Here is a 24,369-nt window from a genome sequence, read left to right as displayed (position 1 = left end):
GATGTAATCTAATCTTATTTTATTATTTCCACTATTATTTTATAATTTCCTTAGGAGGCCCATTTTAGACCTCAAAATTCCCCTAATGGCACAAACTCCATAATCAAATCTTTGTGTCATGGTTTCTTTCTTATTGTGTTATTTTCACATTGTTTTATGTGCTTTTAAGTTCCATGGTTTATAAGTTATGTTTCATGTAATTTTGATACATCTATAAGTAAAAGATCTTGGATCAAGTATAAATATTTGTCGCACTATTTACATGTTCTTTACGAAATTTATGCTCCATTCACGTTGAACATTGGATTGAAATTTGCAATCCGATCAACACAGGCAATTTAAATTTTCTCTGTCTGAGGGTGCATGTTTTTTAACTAGACCTGGAATCTGCAACTCACGTCATTTCCTGTTGTTTCTCGTAATGAAAATTGGACCAATTTCAATTTTCTCTGTTTGAGGGTGCAGGGGAATTCAAAATGATCTCGGATCAAATGGAATTCAGACACACGAAGGCATGAATTCAGGGTGTGTGGTGGTTGCATGAGTTAGGTGATCCATCGTGTCGTTCGACGAACTCACCTACAAACAGAGTAGGGGAGAGATACATAAAGGTGGGTGAGACACGAAGAGAGAGGAAGGAAGAGAGAGTAGGGGGGAGAGAGGAGGAGAGAGGGAGGGGGGAGAGAGGAGGGGAGAGGGAGGGAGAGAGATGTATTTGGAGGGGGAAAGAGAGGGAGGGAAGAACAAATACATTAAGAGATAGAGGCGGAGAGAGAGAGGGAGAGATGAAGATGGAATGAGGGAGAGAGGAGATGAGGGAAGAGAGAGAAAATAAGAGGATAGAGATAGGGAAAGAAGGGAAGAGAGAGATAGGGGGACATAGATATGGAGGGGGAGAGAGGGGGAGAGAAAGAAGGAGAGAGGGAGGGAGATAGTGACAGAGTTGGAGGGTGGAGAGAAAGAGAGAGTGTGATGGGGGGGGAGAGACAGAGGGAGGTGGGAGATAAAGGGAGAGATAGGAAGGTATAGAGAGAGGAGAGAGAGATTTAGAGAGAGAGATGGATTTGGAAGGAGAAGAAAGAGATAGAGAGAGAAAGGAGGGGAGGGAAAGGGAATGACAAGGGAGAGATGTAGATATGGTGAGGGAGAGAGTAGAGCAAGAGGGAAGAGAGAGAGATAGAGAGAGAGAAGGGGAAGAGAGAGAGAGAGAAGAGGAAGAGAGAGAGGGAAACAAAGAGGAAGGAAGAGAGATAGATAGATATGTAGAGAGAGCATGTATGTTTTGGGGCTGAGAAGGAGAGACAAGGGGAGATAGAGATATAGATGGAGGGGGGAGAGAGGGCAGAAGAGAAAGGAAAAGAGAGGGAGGGAGGAAGAGATATAAATATGGAGAGAGAAATGGAAGAGAGAGAGAGAGAGAGAGAGAAGGGGAAGAGAGAGGGGGGGAGAAAGAGGGAGGGAGGGCGAGAGAAGGAGAGGGGGAGAGAGAGAGGGAGAGAGAGAGAGAGAGATAAATATTGAGAAAGAGTATGTTTTTTTGGGGCCGAGATAGAGACACAATGGAAGATAGATACAATGGGAGATAGAGATATGGATGGAGGGGGTGAGAAGGAAGAAGAGAGAGAAAAAGAGAGGGAGGGATGAAGATATATATATATATATATATATATATATATATATATATATATGTATGTATGTATGTATGTATGTATGTATGTAGAGAGAGAGAGAGAGAGAGAGAGAGAGAGAGAGCTATGTTTATGGGGTTGAGATAAAGAGACAAATAAGGAGAGATGGAGGGAGGTATAGATATAAATGGCAGGGAGAGAGAGGGAATAAGAGAAAGATAGAGAAAGGGAGGGAGAGGCGAAGAGAGAGAGAGGAGGGAGAGAGGGAGGGGGAGAGAGAGGAGAGAGGGACAGATATAGACATCAAATGAAAGGTGGAGAGAGAGGGAAGAAGAAAGAGACACATAGAGACAAATATATACATAGAAGTTAGATCTAAAAAGTCATGCATATTTTGGTTTTTCACTAAAATAGATGTATTTATTTTAGTGTAGTTGTTGATTTTTAATTATATTTTATCACTTGCACTAGATGCATTGATTTCAATGTATATGTTGATTTCTAATCCTATTTAATACCTTACACTAGATGCATTGATTTAGATGTTTATTTCTACTCCTATTTGATTACTTGCACTGGATGAATTGATTTCAATGTAGGTATTGATTTATAATCCTATTTGATCCCATACATTGGATGCATTGATTTCACTATAGATGTTGATTTCTAATCCTATTTAATACCTTACATAATATGCATTAATTTTAGTGTAGATGTTGATTTCTACTCCTATTTCATTGCTTGCACTGGATGCATTGGTTTTAGTGTAGATATTTATTTTTAATCCTATTTAATTTCTTGCACTACCTGCATTGATTCTAGTGTAGATTTTGATTTCTAATCCTATCTCATTGTTTTCACTAAATGCATTCATTTCAGTGTAGATGTTGACTTCTGATTTTATGCAACTGGATGTATGATATACATTAATTTCAAAGTAATTAGATTAATAGTGTGCATTGATTTCAGTGTAAGCACAACTATGGTCCCTCCATATATATCTCTATCTCCCTTTGTCTCTCCTTTATCTCTCTATATCATCCCCCAAATATACTCTCTCCATTGTTACAGGGAAAAGTGTCTACACAGAACTGCTTATCCCACTAAGGTGTGGTAGCTACCTTAGAAACAAACAAAGTAAAGCTACTTTCATTTTTCCTTTATGAAATATAGATGAGAGAAGAATGAAGAAGACCAACCTCTGTCTTGTGCTAATCTCCTAGTTCGATTCCTCTCTCTCTTGATAGTCTTTCGCTACTTGCTCCCTTGTACGCCCAGCTTCACAGAGTACCTGTAGGATCACAGTAGCATGACACTATACAAGAACATGGATCTATAATCATAAACAATTTAGGATCAGATGTAAATTGACCATACAAATGCATAAAACATAAATGACACAAGAGTATGGAGGAAAACTTGAATAGCTTTTATTGATAAACAAGAAAGAGCAAAGGGAGTTACAACCAGTTGTTCTGACCCATCATCATCCTCTCAACAAGTAAGCCCTTCTTCACCTCATACAAGGCTTAGATCACCCAACACTATGATGTTGTCTCAAGAAACCAACAACAATTCCTTACAATATGCAAAATTACAGCCTCTGGATCTCTGGGATGAGGAATCCATATATAGATATCTGTAAGGAGATGAGTCAGCTTGTGATTTGACTAGTGTCTTCCCTCTGATAGTTCTTGCTTGCACTTGGAGATTGATGATCTCTTACTCATCCTTGGTCGAATTCAGAGAGGCAAGTGTCACAGGAGAAGTTTCTGGAAGATTCCATGCCTCTCCACCTCGCGGATTGACACTGCCATTTGTCATTTCTCACCCATCGCACCCCATAGAAGGAATTTTTGAAATGCAACGCACCCACACAGTGTATTTAGGAGAGATGCAACGCACTTTACCTATGGAGCAGCTGAAATGATCCTGTTTTGACCAATTCTGAGCAGTTTTTCATGGAGAACTTCTGGGAGAAGCTGTAATCAGTTGACCTTGTTCCTTTAGGGGTTAGAACAACACTTTTAGGGACTTAGGAGCCCTTGGTTTATGGACATTTTATGCTTGGGGTTGCAGTGCCCAAAAATGTCTATAACAGTTGCCCCCTAAAGCATGAGGTCGTTAATCTTTTTGATGTTGGGTGAAATGATTTATTATGAGGATCCGAAGTTCTTTCAAGCTGGGAGGAGACCTATAATAAGATACAATACAAAATATTATCTTCATAATATTTTCATGATCTAGCTGAGGCGGGCATTCCCATGCTCAGTTTTATAAATTCATTTTCATGTACATAGGACAGACAATCGTCTGAGTGTATACTGATGATTCTGGTAGAGCCATCATCGCTTTGATTGGATGATTATCTGTGCAGCAATGATGTACATTTGATGTCTTTATTTCCCTGAATATATATCGCAGCCCGGATGGATGAAACTAGATCCGAGGTCTTCAATCTCGTTCGATCTTCACTCGAAGTACAAGTCGATCCATGTGAGAGATGTTCTGGAGTCGAACATGGAAAGACATCGCCTAATTACTAGCCAATGGCGTAAGCTGTTAACATGCGTGAGAGGAATCACCGATAATGATAATGACCCTCAAGGTACTGCAGTACAATTCACGTGGTGTGAATAAAGGACTTGGCGTCGAACACCACGAAAAATCTTTCGGTCGAAGGCCATTGATGTAAACTTGTCGCCGGAAGTGAGAAACTTGCCATTGAGGCATGCAAGCTTCAAAGTACTGAACGGGGTGTTCCTAGATCAACTTCCTAGATAATGAGATGATGTCGACAAGAAGCAATCTGTCATAGGAGGGCCTTAATGAATCCCACATCAATGACACGGAACGAAGAAAATGATTTTAATGGAGGTGAAAACGATCTGATGACATAAGGTTCAGGGTGGCGGTCATGAAAGAATGGAGTGTAAATGTATTGTAGCGGGTGAGACACAGGTGAATTCTCTGAATGACTTCTCTTGAACATATCGGTGACACTGACATGATGGATTGGTAGCATTAACCCCAAATGTGGATGGTGTGATGGGACCATGGTGATGTGACCGGTGAATGAAACAACCCAACCTGACTTGGATGCGGAGTGAAAGTGTCATGTTCAAGAGCGACTTGCTACCAACAAAGTTTCTTCAAGTTTTCTTCCCAATTTTTCCCCAATCATTGCTAACCAGTACCTCTTTATTTTTGTCAAGCTTGAGGAGGATAACATATGCTTGTTGTATAATTTTCCCTTCGGGCAAACCCATCGCTATGTTTTAACGAGCCTAGCGATAGTGAAACTCATTCTTGTCTGCTATGGACAAGTTTGTCGCTATTAAGTTTTAACGAGTTTAACGACAAAGATAACTTGGTTCTTTTCAATTTTAGAGAGTCTGAAAAGGAACGTAAAGGAAACTCCAAAATTCCTTTTTCGTCATCTAATCCCCTAAGTCCGAAAAACTATAAAACAATACAGAAGGGATGAATTTTCGATCCTTTTAATGAGCCGAACAAAACAAGCGCTCGATCTTTTTGTGTAATAATCCCTCAAGTCCAAAAAGATTAAAATCTAAAGGAGGGATAGCACTTCCGGTCCCTTTAACGAGCTGGAGAGGCCAATGGCTCGGCAATCTTTTCATATTTTACGAGTCAGTTGAAAAGAGCTTAAAGGAGACTCGTCTTTTGAGGAACAAGTGATAAAATTGGGTAGCAGCTGATTCTAGGTAAGGTTCGAAATTTTCCAATCACGGCAGTGTTATAAGGATGGCTAGTAGGATCACTCTTCGCAGCTGTTCCTCAAAAAGGGGTAAACAATCAAATGGAGGTGAATGATCGGCCAATACAGAGTGGAGGTGATGGTGAGAACACGACCAAGGCTTTAAAGGCTGAAGTACTACATTCACGATGGTTATTTACCGGAAATCGGTTCATTTTTTTTGATTGAGCTTAAACACTGGGGGAAACATTTGCTCATGACTTATGTTTATTTTTTAACGAGCTTGAACTATGTGCTAAAACTGCTCGATTAATCCAGTCGTAAAATAAGAATGTCTCATATATGAAAACGGCAATTTTTTGAGTTTTGCCCCACATCCTTTCTTTATGTAAGTTAGGAAACGACCAATCCAAAAAACAGATAAATGATCGCTCTTTGCTTGCACGCCAAAAGGTTCGCATGCCCCCAGGTATAAATAGAGTTTCAAGGTCACCCTTCAAATCACCAACAAAACATTTGTTTTATCAGGAAAGGTATACCTCTTTCAGGTTACCAAAGATTGTTCTATTCACACCACAAACAAAACACTTCTTTGGCGATGTCTACCGAAATAGACAAAGGTGAGACAATCCACTCACATAACTTTGATGAGAGAATCTTATTCCAATCTAACCCCCTCTTCCAATCACGGATGGGAGTACAGTCCAATCATATATCTCTCACGGAAACCTACCCTATACCCGAAGTTTTCCTGCCGAAGCAGACCAGGGTGCATGCCCCCTGGGTTTCAGTCATATCCCCCGAATCACTCGCGCTCATTAGGTGGACGGATTGGGGATTGATGAGACATTCCTTGTGTGAAAAGACCATTCAGGGATGGTATATGACTATTTGCTATGCGTGATCCAGGAAATGAAAGCTGGTCTACGAGCTTGACCACTCTTCCTTCGTGTGGAAAACACATTACTCTAAAGAGTGATGAGACAATGGCTCCCATGCAATAAATATAGTCTCGTCCAAGGAGTAGACTATAATCTAGGGGTCCTTGGACTACCATTACGTTCATTTGAACGGTTTTCCCTCTCAATGTTATGGGCACATTGGGAAGGATCCCTAACGGTCGATTGGTTCATTTATCAAAGCCTGTTAGATTTCTCATCTCAGGCAAAAGCGATGGCGAACCAAGCGCTTTCCAAGCAGTCGAGGAAAGGATACTCACAGAAGCCCCTTCATCTATGATGGTATCGGCCATAACCATTCTATATATTTGAACAATGATTCGAAATGGTACACTAGTCGGTAAGCAGGGTCTGCCTAGTTGATTCCAGTCGAAAGAAATAACTAGGTTGCTTGGAGGTGGGACCGAATAGACGACCGGGTACGACTCTGACGAACTTCCTTCCTGCGATAAAGGAATGGGTAAATTGCCCCCATGTTCATCGGAGTTTGTGCTTATGAAAATAATTTGGACGGTGTCATCCTTGTTCTCTTCGGTGACTGTATCATCTGAAGGTGGAACCTCTGAAGGCAAGACCGGGTCAACTGCCGCCTCGACCTTTTGACTTTCGTATGGTGTGGATTCAGATGGTTTTTCTTCGATGATAACAACTTCGGCTGACCACCTGGGCAGGTCAGCCGGATTTTCAACTAGTGACGGACTCGGCAAGAGTTTTTTATATCCAGGAGGAAGTCGTAACGGTGAAACCGGATGATCGTCCAAAACTCTTTTAGCCTTGTCTAAGAAGGGACAACAATGGACGGCATGATTGCCTTCGCACAGTTTACAAGGAAATCTATATTTTCCTTTTTGTCCTGGGGCTTCACTTTCACTAGTTGACGGCGTGTTTTCAACATGATCATCAGAGGTTGACGACACCGAATTGTGCAAACGAGGAGACCAGTCCCTTAAGATCCGAGGGATGCAGGGACAATCTCTATTATAGTGGTCTCCTTTGCAAATGACACATGGCGATTTAGGCCTGGTTGGTGCAGTGTGTGGATTTTCGCTAGACGATGCTTGGTTGCCCCCTTTCGCTTTTGGCTCCTTCTTCTTCTTCTCTTTCTTCTTCTTTTCCTTCTTCTTCTCAGGTACTTGATTTTTGGCTTTACCAACCCCATCAAGCGAAGAGGAAGGAGGAGAGGAAGAATTGGAGGAAGTAGAAGGTTGGTGGGTAACTCTGGATTCATCTAGTTGCTGACTCGATTGTTCAGGAATTGCAGTGTTCTGAACGACAGAGGTTGAGAAGAGCCATACGGGCAAGCCGATTGTCAATCCTGGAAGTGACAATGTGGCCATATGGGGTGCACCAACATCTCCCCAAGAGGAGAAGGGACTAGGATTTCCTCCAAGGGGAATTCCTTGGTTGGTGGATTCCATTTCCTCAACCTAAGATCAACGTAGGAAAGGGTGATGATTATTCTGTTTAAAATAAATTTTAGACGCTTTGACACAACTTGTTTTTCAATTTTTAAGAGTCGAGAAAAAACAAAAGATGACTCTAGTTGCCTTCGATTTTTAATGAGCCTGAAGTGACAAGTGCTCAGATGGACCTTTTCCTTTAAGGAGTCTGAAAAGGAACGAAAGGGACTTCTCTGGAAATCTAGGTAGAGGGATTACCAAACCAATCGCAAAACTGCAGAATACTTTTTACGGTACGGCAGTCAATCTTCCCAAATGCTGTGTTCAGTGCATTGCGATCGATAGGGCGGCAGACACGGCTTCCTATGGATAAAGGATTAAGCCTATTGTGGTCTCCCAAAATATACTCGACGGTACGTGGGAGCACAAGTCCGTACTGGCACTTATCATCTCAAAGTGGAGGAATCACCCAACCATCAGTGAGAACAACAGTTACCAGGCTTTACGACGCCAGAATACGTCTATAGCCTAGACTTATAGATGTTGTGCGTTAGGTTCCAAAGCGTTGTTAGATTCATTAAATTTATTTTATAGTTGATCTTGCTTAAGAAATTTGCCTTTCAGGTTCACCGCGTGATGTATATTCAATTCCTAAAATGCAATCTAAGATGATAAACAGTCTTTTATCTTCTTTGTGCAATGAAAATCCTAGCTACTAAGGAAAGAGAGACAATATTCTTTCACAAAGAGCAAAGAGCACACACTAAATGCACTGTCCTAAATCAAACCAATCAAACAGTCTAAATGCAAATGCACATGCATGTATTTGTTTTCGACTTTCTTAATATGTGAATGATAAAAAGAAAGCTAATGCGCAAATCTGAATTACTTTTCAAGTGACAATTACTAACAAGTTCTTTTTCAAAATAAAAAATGGAGACAATCACAACACTTTACGATTCGGAAATGAATACTTGCTTTCGACACTAGAAAAACTATAAATTCAGACCAAATACAATAGTAACAGGGTAATCGACCATCAATAGCAACCAAACTCTTTCCTATGACTGAAAACGACACTTGCGACACTTTCAAATCAAAGGACGACAGTACAATTACATTACTTTTTGCAAAGGAGAACTGAAAATGACTCAACAAATACACAAAAACATTTACAGTTCTTTTGCACAATGGAGGCGGAATAACAGCAAGGAAAAGGGGTTTCAAACAGAGATATACTGATTACAGGCAACAAAATTCATGAACATAACTGAAAAGAATGAATCACAGAAACCAAAACTGAACAATGCCTAGTCTGATCAGCGCACCTATAACACAGTGAACTTGAAATGCAGCGCACCTACTACACTCGGGAAGTGCGCTGAATTTCAGATTCATAGAACAATACCTGCGCTGGGCCAGAGACGAGACTTTTCTTGGGTTCCGGGTCACAGTTTGCTGTTCAGTTCATGGGTTTTGGCCAAGCAAATGATAATTAGTAATGCAACAATCAGGGGTAGATCTAAGGAGGCTCTAAGAGCTACCACGAGGGCAAATAGAGAGTTTGTGAATCAGTTGTTTAAGTCATAAACAAATCCCGGAGATTGACTGAAGCGACATTTATCTACTTTGCATTTGCATATCAAATGCAGTTCGAAAGCTACCTGGATCGACTTCAAGCTCCGTCTGTAAGTTTATAAAATAAACAACAAGGAAGATAAACAAACAACCTAATTCGTCCCCAGTGGAGTCGCCATTTTGTTACAGGGAAAAGTGTCTACACAGAACTGCTTATCCCACTAAGGTGTGGTAGCTACCTTAGAAACAAACAAAGTAAAGCTACTTTCGTTTTTCCTTTATGAAATATAGATGAGAGAAGAACGAAGAAGACCAACCTCTGTCTTGTGCTAATCTCCTAGTTCGATTCCTCTCTCTCTTGATAGTCTTTCGCTACTTGCTCCCTTGTACGCCCAGCTTCACAGAGTACCTGTAGGATCACAGTAGCATGACACTATACAAGAACATGGATCTATAATCATAAACAATTTAGGATCAGATGTAAATTGACCATACAAATGCATAAAACATAAATGACACAAGAGTATGGAGGAAAAATTGAATAGCTTTTATTGATAAACAAGAAAGAGCCAAGGGAGTTACAACCAGTTGTTCTGACCCAGCATCATCCTCTCAGCAAGTAAGCCCTTCTTCACCTCATACAAAGCTTAGGTCACCCAACACTATGATGTTGTCTCAGGAAACCAACAACAATTCCTTACAATATGCAAAATTCCAGCCTCTGGATCTCTGGGATGAGGGATCCATATATAGATATCTGTAAGGGAGATGAGTCAGCTTTTGATTTGACTAGTGTCTTCCCTCTGATAGTTCTTGCTTCCACTTGGAGATTGATGATCTCTTACTCATCCTTGGTCGAATTCAGAGAGGCAAGTGTCACAGGAGAAGTTTCTGGAAGATTCCATGCCTCTCCACCTCGTGGATTGACACTGCCATTTGTCATTTCTCGCCCATCGCACCCCATAGAAGGGCTTTTTGAAATGCAACGCACCCACACAGTGTATTTAGGTGAGATGCAACGCACTTTGCCTATGGAGCAGCTGAAATGATCCTGTTTTGACCAATTCTGAGCAGGTTTTCATGGAGAACTTCTGGGAGAAGCTGTAATCAGTTGACCTTGTTCCTTTAGGGGTTAGAACAACACTTTTAGGGACTTAGGAGCCCTTGGTTTATGGACATTTTATGCTTGGGGTTGCAGTGCCCAAAAATGTCTATAACATCCATATCCATCTATCTATCTATTGTTACATTGTCACTTGACGGTCAATTTTTTTATTTCATTATTCATGTTACTAACAGTCTCTCCTTATCACCCCCAAAACATACACACTCTCTCTCCATATATATCTATCTCTCTTCCTTCCTCTTCCTTTCCCTCTCTCCCTTTGTCTTCTCTCTCTCTCTCTTCCCCTTGTCTCCCTCTGTCTTTCTCTCCTTCTTCCTCTCTCACTCTCCCCTCTTGCTCTCCTCTCTCCCTCACCATATCTCCATCTCTCCCTTGTCTCTACCTTTCCCTCTCCACCTTTCTCTCTCTATGTCTTTCTTCCCCTTCCAACTCCATATCTCTCCCCCCTCTCTCTCCTCTCTCTCAAATCCTCTCTCTACCTTCCTCTCTCTCCCTTTCTCTCCCACCTCCCTCTGTCTCCCTCCCCCCATCACATTCTCTCTTTCTCTCCACCCTCCAAATCTGTCACTATCTCCCTCCCTCTCTCCTCGCTCTCCCCCTCTCTCTCCCTCCATATCTATGTCTCCCTATATCTCTATTTCCCTTCTTTCCCTATATATGTCCTCTTCTTTTCTCTCTCTTCCCTGATCTCTTCTCTTCCTCATTCTATCTTCATCTCTCCTTTTTCACTCCCACTTTCTCTCCACCTCTATCTCTCAATGTATTTTTTTCTTCCCTCCCTCCCTTTCCCCCTCCAAATCCATCTCTCTCTCTAAAAGGTGTAGAGAGAGAAAAAGAGGAGAGAGGGAGGGGGCAAAGAGGAGAGAGGGAGGGAGATAGACACCAAATGGAAGGTGGAGAGAGAGGGAAGAAGAAAGAGACGCACAAGAGACAAATATATACAGAGAAGTTAGATCTAGAAAGCCATGAATATTTTGGTTGTTCACTAAAGTAGATGTATTCTTTTAGTGTAGTTGTTGATTTTTAATTCTATTTAATCGCTTACACTGGATGCATTGATTTTAAATGTAGATGTTGATTTCTAATCCTATTTAATACCTTACACTAGATGCATTGATTTTAGTGTCGATGTTGATTTCTAATCCTATTTGATTATTGGCACTAGATGCATTAGTTTCAATGTAGATATTGATTTCTAATCCTATTTGATCACTTGCACTAGATGCATTGATTTTAGTATAGATGTTGATTTCTAATCATATTTAATACCTTACACAAGATGCATTAATTTTAGTGTAGATGTTGATTTCTACTCCTATTTGATTGCTTGCACTGGATGCATTGGTTTCAATGTAGATATTGATTTATAATCCTATTTAATTACTTGCAATAGATGCATTTATTTCAGTGTAGATGTTGATTTCTAATCCTATCTAATTGTTTGCACTAGATGCATTGATTTTAGTGTAGATTTTGAATTCTAATTTGATGCAACTATATATATGATGTACATTAATTTCAAAGTAATTAGATTAATAGTGTGCATTGATTTTAGTGTAAGCACATATCTTCCCCATCCATCTATATCTCTATCTCCCTTTGTCTCCCCTTCTTTATCTCTCTATCTCAACCCCCAAACATACTCTCCCTCTCCATATCTATCTATCTATCTATTGTTACATTGTCTCTTTTCACTCAAAATTTTTATTTCATCATTGAAGTTACTAGCAGTCTTTCTCATCTCAACAAACTAAGGTAACTAAAAAAATTTAAAATTAAATTGACCAAATTAATCGTAGACATATTTAGCATATTTAAAATGATCAAAATAATTAGATGTTCAACAAATTTTATATGACCGCAGACGACTGGGACCATCCTAGATCCATATTAACCCCAAATCTATCAAGCACCGAGAGGGATCAAATCTCTCAAGGTGCAAACCTTTCCTCAAGTTTTGCACTGAAAAGAGATGTTTCCACCTCGAGAGATTTGATCTCTCTCATGCTTGACAGATCTGAGACTAAGATGGATATAGGTTGGTCTATATGGCTTACACACTTGTTTACACACCAACAAATTTGTTAGGATAATGATAGTGAACCAAAAAAATTAATTTTTATGTTTTTAAGATAAGTAAGTAAGAAATCTTACTAGAGTTTTTACAAAGAAAGGGAAGAGCAAAACGAGTTCATCCAACTTTGAATGGATGAGAAAAAACATTAGTCCAACTCTAAGATTCCTATTGATAAGGCATGCGAAGACACTTTCCCTATTTTATATCTAGAAAAGCCCTTGATGTCACATTTAAAGAAAGGAAAAAAATATATCTCAAATTGCTTGGTTAGTTAAATTAAAATCAAAGCTTGTGAAACCAACATTAAACCAACACAAATAAATGGAGCAGAAAGAAAGGGGATTCTACTAGAAGTATAATTAATACATATGAGAACTCACACACTATTGACGGCCCCAAAAATGGTAATGAGGCCTTTAGGAACACAATTGTATAGGAACATGTGCTCATTCCTAGGGGCACATATGCATTCCTTAGCATCAAGGCTAGACAAGCCCCAAAATGTTGACCAAGATGCTACCTAGGGTAGATGGTCGACATGGGTCAAAAGCATGTATCTATAATTAGGAATCCTTATGTGTTGTTAAGAACACATATGCATTTTTATGCACCCACAACCAATTATTTTTACTATTTTAGACTATGTGGAATGTTTTTAGTTGTTATTTAGCTAGATATTTCATCATTTGTCTACATTGAGTACTAAGTTAACAAATTATATTTTTGGATTCTACGTAAGCATTGCAATGGAATTTCTTTTATTTTTTTCTTTCCTTTTCAAAAACTGGTTTAATTAAAAAAAACAAAGACAAGAACAATATTGAATTGCAAGAGACTTGGTTACCATGGAGCCTAGTGAGAAACCAAACCTGCCATAAGTGAACCAAAACTTAGAACAACCAAACCCTAACCTAGAATAGAGAAATATCAATTCTCAGATTCATGCATTATTGGCTACTTTACGGGAATTTTTATAGAATCTCTAAAAAACCAAAGAGCCTTCATGATTCTTTCTTGCAAGCTCACTAAATTCAATTGTATCATTCATTGCTATTGCGAATGAAATTCAATTGTATCATTCATTGCTATTGGGAAGCTCTATAAAATAATATTTCTTTATTATAGGGCTAGGATGTATGAATATTATATAGTTGGTCTAAATAAAGACCAAATTTGAGATATGATTTTCACCAAACAAGATTTGTTGTCATTGTTCATTGACCCTAGAAACAACCAATCTTCGCGAGTTAACCAAAAACACATTTACCACTTCAATCAATTCCACTAAAAGAAATCAATCCAAAAATAATCACGAATCCAATAACTTAAAAATATATCCAATTAAAACTCTCCATTAAATCCATTCAAATTCAAAATATCAAACTTATATAAAAAAAGTTATTTTAAAGATTTCATAAAACTCTTATTTTCCATATACTTAACCATCCTGAGATATCATCTATGTTTAGGCGACAAAGCTTAAATATGACCAAATCAATTTAGCATAATAGTGATCATGTTTGACTATTTGAAATACCAAAGTTTAAATTTAATATAAATATTATGACACACTTTTCAATAGAATAAATATAATCTTATACAAAATTCCTTCAATACCAAATACAATTTAATATCAAAAAATTTATACTATACTATTTTTTTTATCTAATAATATGTTTTAAAAAATAAAGGAAAAAAATATAATAATCCAAACTGGTTTAAGGTTTATTATATAAAAATTTTAATTTATAATAATAATACTTATAAAAGAAATTAATTTTTATTTTTATTTTTTAAAAATATTTAAAATTTAATGAATTTCAAAAGTAAATGATTTTATAACTGATAAAAATTAAATAAGTTTTTATAATTATATATAATTTTAATGTTTTAATTAATAAAAAATATTATTATACACATTTTGAAATTAGAACTATTAAATATACCAAAATTCAAAACCAAACTTTTATAAAAAGACATTTCCAAATTTGACCAATTAATAAAAATTCTATAATAATATAAAATGATGGATTTTTAATATCGAACATAATAATAAAAAAATCAAAATCATGCTACACATTATTACAACACTCTAGGTGGAGTCGTATTCATACACGGTTTTCGGATCCCTAGATATGCCGCGGCTCGCACGGGAGATTCCGGAGCTGTAGACGTAGACGACGCCGCCCAAGCACCCGAAATATCGGATTCATTACAGAGGGACAATAAATATGGTTCTTTCACCAAAACGCCTCTCAGTTCAAAACCAACATGAATATTTGTTAAAGGAATGAATCAAAACTTGAACTAGTGCAACAAACTCCGCTTTTGATTTCTCAAAATTGGTTTTCAGTAGTTTCACGTTGGTGCATCGCATCACTTTCTATAAGAGCTCAAATTCTATCAAATTTCTGATCATTCGGATCTGTATTCAACTGCCTTTCAGGTGTTGGTGAAGTTTTATTGCAGAAGCAACATCAGCGATTTGCAGGTAATTGATCTTGATTCTTACCACTTTTTCTTTTAAACGGGGTGGCTTACTTTTCTGCTTCTGGCCACTAATGGAATTTTACTCGAAGCACTTATAAAGTTTACTGGAATCAAACTTTCAGTATTTTAGTTGAACTTACTGGGATTGTAGGTTTTGATAATATTTTGAATCATGCCTATAGTAGCTAGGCCAGACTATTGACATCCGGCTGTTTTATATTTTTATTTCGGTTAAATTTACCCAGTTGTCTATAATCTACCTATCCACTAGTGGAATGCTATCATAAGGAGGCTGTTAGTCCGATTTCAGGGTATTTCCTAAATCTGCAATGGGGATAAGGATGCCTGTGTCATTGGATTTGTTATTATGGGTTCATTTACTTTGAATTTATTTCATTTATATTTTTATTTCCGTTAAGTCTACCCATTTTTCTATTGGATAATATAACGATAATCTACCCACTAGTCAAAATGCTATCATAGGGACACTGTTTGTCTGATTCCAGGATATTCCCCAAATCTGCAATGAGGATAAGGATGCTTATGTCATTGGATTTGTTATGATGAGTTCATTTACTTTGAATTTGTTTCATTTTATATTTTTATTTCTGTTAAGTCTACCCATTTGTCTATTGGATGATATAATGATAATTTACCCACTAGTCGAATGCTATCATTTTTCTATTGAATGATATAACGATAATCTACCCACTAGTCTAATGATATCATAGGGATGTTGTTTGTCTGATTCTAGGATATTCCCCTAATTTGCAATGAGGATAAGGATGCCTATGTCATTGGATTTGTTATGATGAGTTGGTTTACAATTTGTTTCATTTTATATTTTTATTTCGGTTAAGTCTACCCATTTGTTTATTGGATGATATAAAGATAATTTACCCACTACCCATTTGTCTATTGGATGATATAAAGATAATTTACCCACTACCCATTTGTCTATTGGATGATATAAAGATAATTTACCCACTAGTCGAATGCTATCATTTTTCTATTGGATGATATAACAATAATCTACCCACTAGTATATCATAGGGATGTTGTTTGTCTGATTCTAGGATATTTCCCTAATCTGCAATGAGGATAAGGATGCCTATGTCATTGGATTTGTTATGATGAGTTCATTTACTTTGAATTTGTTTCATTTTATATTTTTATTTCGGTTAAGTCTACCCATTTGTCTATTGGATGATATAAAGATAATTTACCCACTAGTCAAATGCTATCATTTTTCTATTGGTTGGTTGATATAACGATAACTTACTCATTAGTCAAATGTTATCATAGGGACATTGTTTGTCTGTTTCCATCTAGGATATTCCTGAAATCTGCAATGGGGATAAGGATGCCTATGTCATTGGATTTGTTATGATGGGTTCATTTACTTCGAATTTGTTTCATTTTATATTTTTATTTAGGTTAAGTCTACCCATTTGTCTATTAGATGATATAAAGATAATTTATCCACTAGTAGAATGCTATAGTCATGACTGTGTGTAAGATTAGTTGACTTTGGGCACCCCTTAGGATAATTTAATTCTCCAAAAACAGCTTCTAGTGAACCTTGTCATAAAATTCATGAGATTTGAACCTAAAACTTGAAACAAACTAAACCCCACTCAAATCGACCAATCTATATTTTATAGATTAGTTTTATTACTTTTTATTGAATTTTTTATAATCAAATTAAATTCAAAAACAAAACGGAAATGAAAGAAATATTTTAAAGTTAGTGTGAAGCTGAATTTTTCCTTTTACTGTAAATGGTAGGGGACATTATGGCGGAAGATTACAACAAAAGGGTTGATAAGGGTAAGATCGTGGATAGTGACAATGCAAAAGGCCCTGGCCATGAATATTTGGGTTCTGATGTTAAGAGTAGACTTGCTGCTGTTAAAAGTAAACTTTCTGGGTTGATATTTATGTGCAACTCTGTCACAATCGACGATTGTTTCCAACATAAAGTTTTTGGAATGCCATCATCCAGGAGGGACCTTGTACAAAAGGTTTATCCTGGAATGAAGCTATTCTTGTTTGACGTCGACACAAGATTAATGCATGGCATTTATGAAGCTTCATCCTTGGGTGGGAATGAGCTAGTACCCAATGCTTTCAGACGATCCAAGAAGCCATTTCCTGCTCAGGTTTGGGTCCATCTTACCCTCTTTGTTACCCCTGTTCAGTTTTGTAAGGAGGATATATCTTGAGACTTGCACATATAAATAATGTCCCTGTACTTTTCCTGCAGGTTCGCTTTCGTTATCATAGCAATCGTGAGCCGCTGCCTGAGGACATATTCATGATAGCCATCAAAGATAATTATGTTGGAGGAAACAAATTCAAGCTCGAACTGAATGCAGAGCAGGTGAGCCTTGATTCATTTGTAAAACTAATCCCACACCCTAAATTTGTTTGCATTATCATAAATACATATATAAATACATCAGATATTGGTTTCTTGATTCATTTGTAAAACTAATTGTATACCATAAACTTGTTTGCATACATTAAATATTAGTTTAAGATAGAAATATTATCTTAACCACACAATTAATATGTTGAGAGAATATCTCAACCATACACTTAAAAAGGATTTAAGATCTCTTTTAGATGTAACAAAATTTTAAAGAAAACAATTCACTCTATCACAAGATAAGTAAGAGTTAATTATTCCAACATCCTCTCTTAACCAGTAATTGTCTAGATCTCTGTCAAGTAAGGTCTTTATCACATCCTCTCTTAACCAGTACTGGTCTAGATCTCTGTCAAGTAAGGTCTTTATCACGGTCCATTAATCATTTTGAAATCTTCTAGGCTACTAACTCCATCAAGCTATCTCATAACCCAAGCTAGATTCAGGAGTTCCACTCCCGAATCACGAATCTTCTCCCAAATTCAATTACTGAACAACAATTCAAACTGTCTCATAACTTCACCAAAAAAACCATTCTCATCTCTTCAACAAAGGAAAAAATCCTTTTCTAAATCCACAATTACCAAATTAAATGGACAACCATTCCTACTGAGCTTTTACCTGCACTTGATTCCTTTTATAAATATCTTAACACCATTAAATCAATTTGCTGACCTCCTTTTATAAATAGTTTGAGACCATTAAACCAATTTGCTGAACTCTTTGGCATTGTAGAGTTGGCTTGAAACTCGTGGCTAGACACTGAAAGGGCCATGATCATGTAATTTCCGCTGGTGTTGATTTCACATTACCATATTTTTTCCTTCTCCTTAATAGCATTCGACGGTGACCTCCTTTTATAAATAGTTTGACACTATTAAACCAATTTGCTGACCTCTTTGGCATTGTAGAGTTGGCTTGAAACTCGTGGCTAGACACTGAAAGGACCATGATAATGTAATTTCCGCTGATGTTGATTTCACATTACCATATCTTTTCATTCTCCTTAATAGCATTCGATGGTGACCTCCTTTTATAAATAGTTTGAGACCATTAAACCAATTTGCTGACCTCTTTGGCATTGTAGAGTTGGCTTGAAACTCGTGGCTAGACACTGAAAGGGCCATGATAATGTAATTTCCGCTGGTGTTGATTTCACATTACCATATCTTTTCCTTCTCCTTAATAGCATTCGATGGTGACCTCCTTTTATAAATAGTTTGAGACCATTAAACCAATTTGCTGACCTCTTTGGCATTGTAGAGTTGGCTTGAAACTCGTGGCTAGACACTGAAAGGGCCATGATAATGTAATTTCCGCTGGTGTTGATTTCACACTACCATATCTTTTCCTTCTCCCCAATAGCATTCGATGGTGACCTCCTTTTACAAATAGTTTGAGACCATTAAACCAATTTGCTGACCTCTTTGGCATTGTAGAGTTGGCTTGAAACTCGTGGCTAGACACTGAAAGGGCCATGATAATGTAATTTCCGCTGGTGTCGATTTCACATTACCATATCTTTTCCTTCTCCTTAATAGCATTCGATGGTGAGAAGCTTTCCTTGAGATTGGACACACCACCACGGTCCAACATTGAGCAATACTCAATACAATACATGTGAAGGCCACATGCAGGATCCAGGCAAATCATTCTTTCTAATTCACGCACAGCTCTGTCCCATGTTTAGGCTGCAACAACTACCCAAAATGCTGCTCCACCATGGCTTCCACTGTGCTGAACAGAGTCAATTTCATCAGATTCATGCTGCCTTCCGTATACGTGTCTTGGCATAGATTCCTTATACGCCAGACAATGGGGAATAACAATGCAATAACAAAGACTGATCTCATCGTCCTGCGAAGAGATATCGCCACCGCATCATTTAACACTGATTCTCCAAATGCCAAAGCATGGAGGTCATCGTTGGCTACTTGTCTTTCTATTGCAAAGTCCATCTAGAGACACCCTCCCCTGTTCTACTTGAACAATGATAAGCTCAGTGCATCGCTGCGAACAACTTCCATACGATCAGCACAGTGTGGGTTAGACGCAAAAGAGCATATAAATGCAACCGGTTTATTTCAGGGACAACAAAATCAAATTAAAAAATAAGAAAACAAATACACATTATTACAAAACTCAAAACTCAAAACAAATATATGTATTCTCTTTTTGGGGGGAGAGAACGGTTAATGAGAAGGTCCGGAGAAGGGTTTCGATCTGCAATGGCTCTTTCACGCATCGGCAAACCCTCTGGAGAGTCCAAGAAGCTGGAAGCAGTGCGTCCTGCGTGGGTCATCAGTGGCGCGCAGAGAACAAGGCCCCTATGTTATCTGCAGCAGCCAGGGTGTACAAGGAAAACCGAGGCGCGAACCTGCCCAGGTCATCAGTGGCGCGCAGAGAACAAGGCCCCTATGTTATCTGCAGCAGCCAGGGTGTACAAGGAAAACGGAGGCGCGAACCTGCCCAGATCTGGGGAATACAGGTCTCCCTCAGGCGGCGAAGACAGTCGAAAAACTCCTGATCGGCATAAAGGGTTTGGATGAGCGGAGGAAAGGTATACAGATCGACCACTTGACAATCTGCCCAAAGGCCGTAGCTGCTTGCGAGAAAATGCTTGGTAAGGGAGCGGTCTTTAGCAATAATGGAGCCCTCCGCCGACACTGTCAAAGGTATGAAGAAAACCTCCAGATCTCCGCTTATCAAAACGCTGATCCATTTTATTATGATGCAGATCTAGACATCCAATTGCCTTGGAACCCTGATTGGGCATTAAATCCATCGTTCCGCGGCATGGAGCACAGACGGCGTCTCAGGCTTATAGATTCAGACCCTCTTGTGGTAGATCGACCCTCTAACAGGTCAGATCGGGAAGCCCCCTCACCGAATAAGCTGTGCCGAGGCGAACAAAAGGAGCAGAGCAGAATCACAGGGTTAGATCTGCCAAAAACAACATCTGGAATCCTGGTAAGAGATCACAGTTTCCAAGTTTTTATAAAAAATCCTGAAGGAAAATCGAAAATAATCTGGGTAAAAGACACAGATACTGTTGAGCAAATGCAGGAAATTATTATGCAACAGTTAGGTTACCCCATCAGAATACAAAACCTGATACACGGGGTAGAGCGTTATAAAACACAAAATACCTCTGGGAATACAGAATCACACCTCTATCAACAATCGTCCTCAATCTGAGGTTAAGAGGAGGTGCAACCAATAATAACAAGAATCCAGACAGGGCGGGAGGAAGTGGCACTGGTTCAATTGGGAAAAAACCAGGCAACATTTCCTTCAAAAACGTCCTACAAGGGAAAAACACAGAAGGAACAGCACCGAACCAAACAGGTATGGACGCAAGGCCATACATAGTGGAACAGCTGGAACACACCCCAGAATACAACATAGATACACCAGAAATAGATGAGCAATGCACCATATATGAAAGACAAGCAATAATATGCAGATTTAACTGCTATTGGCCCAAACTGACGGATCTTTTCATTTGGATCTATACGAACTGGACCACGCACTGTGAAGTACACCTATGCTCCAAGGGGTTTTTCATTGTGAAATTTTTATCAGCAATAGACAGAGACATAGTAATGCAGGAAGTACCTTGGTTTTGGGGATCCACTGGACTCTTCATTACACCATGGTTCCGAGGATTTGATGCAAACACAATGGTTGTCTCAAAGATGCCAGTTTGGGTGAGGCTACACAACCTCCCAATACATCTCTAGAATCAGCAAGTACTCACTGGAATTGGAAACACAATTGGGCGTTACATTAAAATGGACACCCAGCGAGTGGAGGAAAGAATTTATACTTTTGCACGAATATGTGTGGAAGTAGACCTCAGCAAAGGCCTGCCAGACCAAATCTAGCTGAAGCATAGACAGAGCAGCTGGACTCAAGTATTAGATTATGAAAACACTGCATTCAGATGCCGAACATGTAGACAAACAGGACACTTACAAAACACGTGCCCAACAGTCAAAAAAGACAATCGCAGAAAGAAGAAAACGGAAAAACAAGCAAAGGGATGGTACATTCCACCACCTCCCCCAGATGATGAGGAGGAAGAAGAGATGGATTATGCCAACCCAAATGAGAACAATCAGATGAATAAAGAACCAGTTGTAGAAGATACAAATCCATAGGAAAATATAGAGACAACATTGGCAAGAAGATCAGAAATGGATATGGGCAGAAATAAACGCCTACACACATCAGATTCTGATAACCCTCAACCTGTGGCTGAAAATTCATTAGCACTCATAACTCCCACAGAATCACAGGGGAATTGGAGAAAGGTTGAGAAGAAAAAAGGGAGAAAAGCCTGACTTTTCCCCACCTGTACAAAATATTTTTGCATTTACCAGTTTATTTCATGAAATCCATACACCCTGCGTGGTGTGAAAGGATCTATGCATCATTTTGAGCATCTTTTTTGGAAATCTGTTTACAGCATATGCCAAGAGGCATCTACAACATGTAATTTTTCAATCATTAATGAAAGATTACGATTTTTCAGGGGAAAAAATATGTATTCTCTTTTTTCCTGAGCTTAGGAGGGGCCGAAGATCCAGGTTTTTACTGGCTGTGGTATCAATTTGTGAAACTAATTGTACACGGTTGTTTGTATTATGATAAACATATATATAAATACATTAAAATTGGTTTAAAAGGAAATATTATCTTAACTATAATTAGTATGTTGAAAATAGAATCTAACGTATCTCTTAAATGTAACAAATTTCTAAGCAAAGTAAATCACTAGTAAGCAATATGAAAAAAAAGCCTCACTCATACGCCCATAGTGTAGGAAGATATAAGCAATATGAAAGCTAGCTTATGTCTATTAACGATTTATTGAATATTTGGGAATGAAGGACATGGGCACGGTATTGATGGTGCCCAGATTTCCAAATATTCATGGAATCAGCAATCGACATAAAGATACCCAAATAAAAACAAATCTAATCACCAACTCAAACCTTTAAAATTTTGGTGTTTAGAATCAATTTACAAAAAATCCCACCAATATTCTTTCACAAAATAAATAAGAATTAATTACTCCAACAGAGTCTCATCAGATTCTCATCCTATAACATGATAAATTGTTACCTGATCTTTTTGATGTGATCAGTCACGGTGTGTTGCATTTCGTATTTGATGTGTAGGTAAACCATCTTTGTCGGCTATTTCTTTCAGCTGATGGCAGCAAACCATTAAGAGATGAGATATATCCGAAGCAACGTAACATAAATGAACATGGAAGTGAATTAGATGAATATAATTTAGCAGCCAGGGATCCAGTGCTTGCGAGAGATGATTTCATGGCTGATTCGCACTACCGATGCAATGATCGACAATTTGATGCTTATCAACGCAGAATGGATAAGAATATACAGCATGGATGGAATTCTTGTGATGAAGCCACGGATTGATTATGGGGAGGATTATATGCATAGGGCCCCGCTGAGGAAAGATTAATTGCCAACTGTGGGTGGTCATTTTGTGGCCACATCAACCCATCTATCAAATGGTGAGCCTTCTCTGCAATATGAATAGGGAATAATGGCAGTGACTATGGATATTGGTTTTGAATAGGGAATCATGGTAGTGAATGTAGATTATGGTTTGGCTTTACACATTTTTATTGACTTGAGAACGTATCCTGTTGAGTGCGAGTGGTGTTTTGGGTGTTAACGTTGAAAAATATTACGAATATTAAGGTTATTAAAAGTGATTTTGGAGATGAGACCTTCAAGTTTGCTGTGGACAAACAATTCCTTTTTCGCTCAGTAGACATAACATTTTACTATTTTCCTTTTACATGTGTCGAATTATAAGCCATAAAGCTGCCTAAATTACTGTGCATGGTTTTTACATTGTGAATAAAATGCACTTGTGTTGTGTTTATTATGTGAAAAAAATATTTCCATGTTAATAATTTTGTATTTGATAGGTAAATGTGCATCTCAATAATTGTTTTTTGCATTCTCTGTAAGTGTTATGTTGGTCACCGAGAAACACAACGTCATTTTTCTAAATTCTGGTATGACAGATTGTAAGTTGGCTGTGTATGTTGGTCACCGAGAAACACAACGTCACTTTCTAAATTCTGGTATGACAGATTGTAAGTTGGCTGTGGTGGTTGCTTGCCAGCCTCTAAATCTGTGAGAGTGCTTTTCTTAGTAACCGATATTATTTTGTCATGGAAAAATACAATCTTATAAATGTTTGCTTTAGATTTTGAAATGCCTTTATTGTCTTAAATCGGTTTGGATTGATTATGCATATAAGATTTGTTTCAACAGTATCTGTAGTTTAAAGTGCAATATCGTCTTACCTGTAAATTACAGGGTCACAGTTTTGTATCAACGTTAGGTTTAAAGTGCAATATCGTCTTACTTGTAAATTACAGGGTCACAGTTTTGTATTAACGTTAGAAATTCTTGTATCATATTTTCTAACACATTTCTAGTTACAGATGTTTGTATTCGGAAAAGAGCCCAAGGGAATGATTGAGTTGTAGTGGCAGAGTTTAAATATCACCGAAAGAAAGAAAATAGGGTATCATGTATTAATTATAGTTTAGGGTATCATGTATTAATCATAATTTTCAAGTTAGAAAGCGAAATTCTATGGAATCATGCATCAATTATAGTTATCAAGTTAGAAAGTCAACCTCTATAAGATTCCATATATATTTTGACCAATGACTTTTAATTCTATAAAATAAACATATAGATATATATATTTTTTCTTTATGATATAAATATTTTTTTTTAACTTATTTTTTACTAAATTTATTTTAAATAAAATTTATTTTAAATATAATAATTTTAGAGTATTTTTTTTTCAAAACTGAATTACTTAATCTTTATAGAATTAGTCAACTCTAACTAATTCTCTCTTTCTTTTCAACTTTCCAATACTTCAAATCAAGAGTA

At 37.9% G+C, this 24,369-nt stretch overlaps 1 protein-coding gene across 1 annotated transcript; it reads left to right on the top strand.

Annotated features, from left to right (window-relative positions):
* Positions 1-16,744: 16,744 nt before the first annotated feature.
* Positions 16,745-23,179, top strand: LOC149226203 (DCD domain-containing protein NRP-B-like). The gene is made up of 3 exons (XM_089375233.1): positions 16,745-17,138; positions 17,243-17,359; positions 22,594-23,179. Exons 1-3 carry the CDS (start codon positions 16,758-16,760, stop codon positions 22,858-22,860), a joined length of 765 nt encoding a protein of 254 aa, XP_089231359.1. The 5' UTR covers positions 16,745-16,757; the 3' UTR covers positions 22,861-23,179.
* Positions 23,180-24,369: the final 1,190 nt, after the last annotated feature.

This window comes from Pinus tabuliformis, chromosome J (genome assembly GCF_031772625.1).
Source record: "Pinus tabuliformis cultivar Carrire ecotype Pingquan chromosome J, CPIR1, whole genome shotgun sequence".
In the NCBI taxonomy this organism is placed as follows: domain Eukaryota; kingdom Viridiplantae; phylum Streptophyta; class Pinopsida; order Pinales; family Pinaceae; genus Pinus; species Pinus tabuliformis.
This window is presented reverse-complemented; position numbering and strand designations above follow the sequence as displayed.

Coding starts and splice junctions, on each gene's coding strand:
- LOC149226203 (XM_089375233.1), top strand. CDS start 16,758: ATGGTAGGGGACATTATGGCGGAAGATTACAACAAAAGGGTTGATAAG. Junction 17,139..17,242: donor AGAAGCCATTTCCTGCTCAG/GTTTGGGTCCAT, acceptor CTTTTCCTGCAG/GTTCGCTTTCGTTATCATAG. Junction 17,360..22,593: donor TCGAACTGAATGCAGAGCAG/GTGAGCCTTGAT, acceptor TTTGATGTGTAG/GTAAACCATCTTTGTCGGCT.